General features: G+C 34.4%; 1 protein-coding gene across 14 annotated transcripts in view; it reads right to left on the bottom strand.

Moving 5' to 3' along the window:
- The window catches only part of DLG1 (discs large homolog 1), a 270,198-nt gene that overhangs the window by 178,514 nt on the left and 84,750 nt on the right, over positions 1-6,934 (bottom strand). Inside the window, exon 1 of one of the 14 annotated variants that reach the window (XM_006753394.2) lies at positions 3,102-3,659. The exons of 11 other annotated variants lie outside the window; for them this stretch is intronic. In XM_006753394.2, the coding sequence (XP_006753457.1) occupies positions 3,102-3,335 (234 nt within the window). In that variant the 5' untranslated portion in view covers positions 3,336-3,659. Of the gene's footprint in view, positions 1-3,101; positions 3,660-6,934 lie in introns of those variants that run through there. 2 more of the 14 variants (XM_006753392.2, XM_006753393.2) reach the window with 2 other exon arrangements.

Raw genomic sequence — 6,934 nt, 5'->3', positions numbered from 1 at the left:
GTCAGTGGCAGGGGGCTTCTTCCTGCTTTCCCTTTCGCCTCCCTGCATTGTGCCTACATATGCAAATTAACCGCCATCTTGTTGTCAGTCAACTGCCATCTGAGTTGGCAGTTAATTTGCATATAGCCCTGATTAGCCAATGAAAAGGGTAGCGCCGTACGCCAATTACCATTTTTCTCTTTTATTAGTGTAGATGTTACCCCAATTCAATATAGAGAAAAAAAATTATTGTTCTATTTCAATTATAAGCCATCATGTCTATTCCATTCACTCTTAAGGAAGAGAACTTTGCCATCTGAAGCTTAATTTGATATGTTGACTCTGGGGCGATGGGAGAACCAATTTGAATATTTATAGTGATCCATGTTAGGGATCTTCAAGTAGTCTAAAATATAGGGACAGTTGCTAAACACACATTCAAAGTGACCTACACTACTTCACAGCTGCTCAAAGTTTGTAACTACTATTTTCATTAATAAAAATAGTATTGCCAAGTGGTTAAAACTTTTTATCTAGGAGCTAATCAGGTAGGAAAGTCTGGAAGTATTGTGCTGGATTTTTTAAAAACCTTGCTGAATATAAAATTTGGTCTAGATTGGAACAGAGCTTGGATATGCTATGGTCAGATTGCCATCAATTGATCCTAAATGTAAGAATAGAAGAAATTCTCTGGTGTGAAACTCAGGAGGGCTTAACAATGCATAGGCCACTTTTCCTATATTATAATTATTCCAAATTAAGAACATAAGTAGTGTGAAGCCCCCAAAAGTAAAACACCACAGTAAAACAAGTCACAAGAAATTCATCTTAACATAAAAAACACACACCCCAAAACAGACAAACAAAAACCCACAATTTAAATCTTTGGGATAGAAGTAAATGACAAAAATTACAGGTAGTTTATAAGCTGTATGGTACATCATTAGGTGGGGACTCAAAACGGTGAAGAGAGAAGGTTCATGGAGGAGTTTTGTGGCTTGAAGAAAATATGAAGAACGCAGGGGAAGAAAAGGGAAATGGAAGAAGAGATGGGCTGCTGTGAAAAACTAAAGGCACTTATGAGGGAAGAGAGTAGATATAAATGTAATTACCCAAGTGATTTCAGATTAGGTGCCATATTTTGAAAGGCCATGAGCTAATAAGGTTCAAGGTGACTGACATGGAAATCAATCAATTCCATAAACACTTATTGAGCACTAATCATATAACAAGCTCTATCCTAAAAGATGGGGATCTTGTCCAAGTTTATAACCACTTGGCTCCCTTATCATTTAAAAAAACATTAATGATTTCCCACTAATTTCCAGATATTACAGAAGGACCGGGCAAATAATCTTAGTTATGAAAATGAATACCTCCAACAGACAAACAATTTAAATGAATCTATAAAGAAAGCAAATTCTTTTTTTCATCAGAGTAATGACTTTCAAATTAATAAGACTTTGTTTAATAACAATTCTTTAGACTGCTAGAAATAGCATACAGCATAGTTATAAGAAATTAGATTCAAAGTTTATCTTGCTATCAAATCTTAAAAAAAATATTTCTGACAACAGTGTAATAGAAGACCCGATCATCATCATCACTGTTATTATTTTTCAATCATATAACAAAACACTATCAATATCTTACTACTATGTTCACAGGTATATATAGTATATGCTCACTTAAGAAATTTCATTAATCTACTTTGTTTTTAACTCTATAGAAATCCTTTTAGTGCTAAAAAATAAAATTGCCAGCCATGAGTCAGTAGATGAAACAGAAAAATGTATTCTGGCATCAGACAATGGAAAATATCATTTACTATTAATCTACAATGAATAACAATGTCAAACTTTAGTCTTTGTGACCCTTTTTGGTATATGTAATTATAGTCAAAATTAAGGTAGTTAAATTCTTGGTGCAATATTCAATCTAAGAGTAAAATCAATTGTTGCCTCTGAATAACTTTCATTATAAGTCATCCCAGTACTTACATAAAAACAATTAATGACTTTAATGACTCTCCCTAGTCCAGTAACTCTATTTCTCTCAACCATGTAAGAAAAATAAGTAGAATTTCTTAAGAAATCTGACATTTTAAAATCAAAACTATTGAAAGGTAATTCTAGTTCCAAAATTAAGAAAGAAGCTGTTGATTGCTTCTAATTATTTAAAAAAATAGTTTTAAAGAATTTTTAAATGCCCTAAGGTATGGTCATATATTTTGTTAATTTAAATATTATTGATGTCAAAAAACAGAAACATTCTTACCTTGTTGTAAATTAGACTATCCTTTCATTTTTAGGAAAGTTGAATGAATATCTATCAAAAATGTCTTAAAATAAGAATACTGCCCCAATTTTCCTTTAATACCAAGTAATAGGTATTTCACTCAACTATTAATTTTATATTTTTCCTATTTTCAATACTCATTTCCTTAAAAAGAAGTGATTTTAAAAAAAAATTTGGCAGATTTTTCGTGTTTGCTCACCTCTCTAAACTGTCAATTAAGTATTTGAAAAAATATTCCTATAATTGTGTAATTTCACAAGTTAATCCCAGATAATATATATTTATAGAGATTGAAAGATTCATTAAATTTCCCCAAAAAACAGTAATTTAATATAACTTTAAGATATAAGGATACACCATTCAATTTATTTTCAAAAAATGAGAAAATAAAAATATTTTAACTTATCTTCTTTTACCTTATTACTACAACAATATTCCAAAGGTTATTTAATGGCTTATAAAAGCTAAACAGGTATTTTCTTTGGTCAGACATACTTTATAGCATTTAAGATGAGACAAGCATTGTTAATTTACTTTTTAATTTATGTATCAATGGCTTTATATTTTTAGAGAGGTTAGTAAACAGAACCCAAGACTGTTTTGTTTGGCATTACATAAGATCAAAAGGGAAAATATTTTTTCTTTCCCTTTTCATACTAAAGACCTGAACAGATGGACTGAAAACATACATTTCTGCGTACCCAAGGTTTCAATGCATAAGATTATACTTTTTAATAATAAGAAATCTATACTATAGTACATTTTTTTCAAAACAAACATGAACCAAAATATATTGAAAATAATTTCAACAAGTGGTATGTTACCTGCGTGGAGCTGGTGGCTACTGAGATGCAATCAATAAAGCTGTGCCTTCGAGTGAAAAATGCAACTATCTGCTGCCAGCGTGAAGGTTCTGGCTCAGCTTGCAGTTCATCTGATGAGTCCTTTTTTGCCCCGTGTTTCTGCTTTGGGCCTACAGAGCCATGGCTAGAGCTAGCATTGCCTCCTCGACTGGCGCGAGAGTACAGAAGTGTGTTGTTCCCAAAAATGTAATTCATCTCTGCAGCCCTGCAGGTGGTTGCCAAGCAGTCTTACTTCTCTACCAGCTGCTGAATGGTGAATGATCGGTAAAAACTGCAGCCAGAATTACAGCAGCATCACTTGTAGATCAGGGAAAATAAAAACCTGGAGAAATGATGCTCATTTTCTCAGTAATTTCTTTCCATGAAAGAGCTTCTATCTTCTTCCCTCTGTACCTGTTAACTGCATGATGGCTGAGTTTACATTTGCAGACAAAAAAGATGGCATAAGGTGGATTTCTTTCTCATGAGTATGTTTTTTTCACCAGCGTCTGCAGGAACCAAAAGCTGTTCTTTTGTAAGATGATAACTAGATGGACTCAAATCCAGGAAGTGAGGTCGATTAGCAGGTAAAGAAGGATGTTCTAAACACTGTACTACCAAGACCCTTTAGAGCTGCCTTATTTAATGCACTGGGTGGAGAAACCCTGGATTACCCAGTTTCAATCACAGCCTGTAGTAAAATCCAATGGCATCTTCACCACTCAAATTATAAATACAAACTGAATTTAAAAATACAAGAGGATTCTCCTCCAATAGTTGACCGTTTAAAATAATTTTACTAAGTGAACCTTTGTCATTGACATACAGATTTCTACATCTGGAAGGAGCTAACATTAATTAGCACTAGTTCTAAGTTGTTTTTTTTTTAAATATATTTTATTGATTTTTTACAGAGAGGAAGGGAGAGGGATAGAGAGTTAGAAACATCGATGAGAGAGAAACATCGACCAGCTGCCTCCTGCACACCCCCTACCGGGGATGTGCCCGCAACCAAGGTACATGCCCTTGACCGGAACCGAACCTGGGACCTTTCAGTCCGCAGGTCGACGCTCTATCCACTGAGCCAAACCGGTCTGGCTAGTTCTAAGTTTTTTAAAGGTACTCCCTCTATTAAACTATGAGGATTTAATGGTAGAGGGAAATTCATTTGTAATGTACCATGATCATTTTATGTAATATTTTGGTTGTTTTTTCTTTAAATATATTTTATTGATTTTTTTTACAGAGAGGAAGGGAGAAGGATAGAGAGTTAGAAATATCGACGAGAGAGAAACATCGATCAGCTGCCTCCTGCACATTCCCCACTGGGTATGTGCCCGCAACCAAGGTACATGCCCTTGACCGGAATCGAACCTGGGACCCTTGAGTCTGCAGGCTGACGCTCTATCCACTGAGCCAAACCGGTTAGGGCGTATTTTGTTTTTTAATGCTTTGATAATTGGGTCTGGAGGCAGAAACCGGTCAATTAGCAAAATAAATATTTGGCTTCTGAAACTTTCATGATTTTCAAAAAACTGCTATTGCCCAACCTGTGTGGCTCAGCAGTTGAGCGCTGACCCAGGAACCCAGAGGTCACTGGTTTGATTCCTGGTCAGGGCACATGCCTGGGTTCCAGGCTCAATACCCAGTAGGGGGCTTGCAGGAGGCAACCCATTAATGATGTTTATTGTTTCTATTTCTCTATCTTGCTCTTTTCCTCTCTTTCTCTCTCTCTCTCACTCTCTCTCTCTCAACAAGACAAAAAACTACCCAATAAAGACAAAAACTTAACAACTCTGTAAAAAACTATTATTAGCATCATCTCATATATTATAAACATCAAGATCAAGTTATGAATCCGTAAAAATATAAAAGAATTAAAGATAATTTTGTTAATAACCAGTGGAACATGTTTTATCTAACATTATATAAATAATACCCTGGTTCACAAAATAATATTATTTGATTGCTAAATAGACATTATCTAACATCTAATACCTAGGTTTATGTTTTTCAACATTATAGCCCACCTCAGGATAACTTAGGGTACGGGTTAAAAAACAGACTGGTTCCCCTTCCCCATCAGAATTTTCAGGAGTAAAGGGGATCTGGGAATTTTCATCTTTAAAAAGCTCCCTGTGACTCTTAAGCACACTCAAGTTTGAGAACCAGATTCCTAAGTTTGTCCTCTTAACACTATGCTACAAATACTAGTAGTATGAAATACAATATATGTTCATTCAAAAACAACATGTGAATAAGAATACTACTTAATAATTTACTAATGGTTGACTAATTCAATTTTTAAGTTGATAGAAATACATAGTTAATTCCCAAACTCAGCCATGGATATTTTTTCAGATGTAGATGATAAAATCTTTCTTATTATGTGCTTACCAGAATCAACTAAATGCAGTCTAGTAGAAAGCAGCATTGACAAACTAAAATCTCCAGGTCCGTTGCAAATCCTGACTCAGTAAGAAAAGATGCTAATGTTGTCTTCTGTGATTCCATGCCTAATTCACAGACATATGTCTAACAAGAGTTATGTGGGACTCTTTGGAGTAAGATGCTTTGTGACAAAGATTATAGCAGAAAGTCTGGTGCTGCTTCTCAAGGACTGTGCATGCAGTATTTGATAATTTTGTGGCCCTAGACAGACTAGTCCTATCCATTAGGGGGTAGAGGAATACAGCAAAAAACTAAGGGTTAACGAAGAACTAAGAATTACCTCTGAAGGAAAAACTAAAACCTCCTGAAAAAAATTCAAGTTTTACTATGGACAGGTATTTATAATAAAAAATTGATCAGTGTTGTTTATACAAATGCAGTATTAATGGGTTTGGTCCCCAAATATGTGCTGATCCATGTCTGATGAAAACCTGAGGAAGGCAAATTCTGTTATTTTAGATTTGGTATGATGATGATTTTGAACACAAATTTCCCACTCAAGGTGCAAAAGTACCAATACAGACAGAACAGTACACTGTTCATTACATAGGTTTCTTTCTTAGAGAGCCAAAGAACTTGTGAACAATCTAAAGTCATTCCATCCCATATATCCCAAGTACAAAGAAGAAATATTTTTCAATGTATAAATTCCCTATTCAAATCCACTGGATTCATATGATTTGATTAAGAGGTGTAAGGCATCCAACTCCTCACTGACCTCTGCTTTAGAGTAGCCCTACTCATGTAGCAGAGTTGAAAGATAAACTCTATTCCATTCAAACAAAATTTAAGTTCATTATAAAACTTGGGAAGTTTAATAAAATAAAATACATAATACACCATGTGTAAATCACCAAAAAGAGTTACTATTAACATTTTAATATGATATATAAATAATTAAAATTCTTTTTTCTGTACAGTCTAATGCTTCTTTTTACAGAATGATATTATTTATAGCAGAACTCTCAACATAGAGGTGAAAGCTTAAGTAACCTAAGTACATCCAATTAATGATTATGGAACCTAAAAGGTTATTATAAAAAATTTATGACTGTGAGAATTTTTACCTAAGAATATTTAAATAGAAGTAAAGGCAGTTTCATTAACAAATCAACAAACGACAAGTGCTGGAGAGGATGTGGAGAAAAAGGAACACTTGTGCACTGCTGGTGGGAATGCAGACTGGTACAGCCACTATGGAAGACAGTATGGAGTTTCCTCAAAAAACTGAAAATGGAACTCCCATTTGACCCTGTGATCCCACTTCTAGGAATATATTCCAAGAAACCAGAAACACCAATCAGAAAGGATATATGCACCCCTATGTTCATAGCAGCACAATTCACCTTGCTTGGTCATAGGAA

This window comes from Myotis davidii, unplaced genomic scaffold, assembly GCF_000327345.1.
Source record: "Myotis davidii unplaced genomic scaffold, ASM32734v1 scaffold571, whole genome shotgun sequence".
Taxonomy (NCBI): Eukaryota; Metazoa; Chordata; class Mammalia; order Chiroptera; family Vespertilionidae; genus Myotis; species Myotis davidii.
The sequence above is the reverse complement of the archived record's forward strand: the minus strand, read 5'-3'. Positions and strand labels throughout refer to the sequence as shown.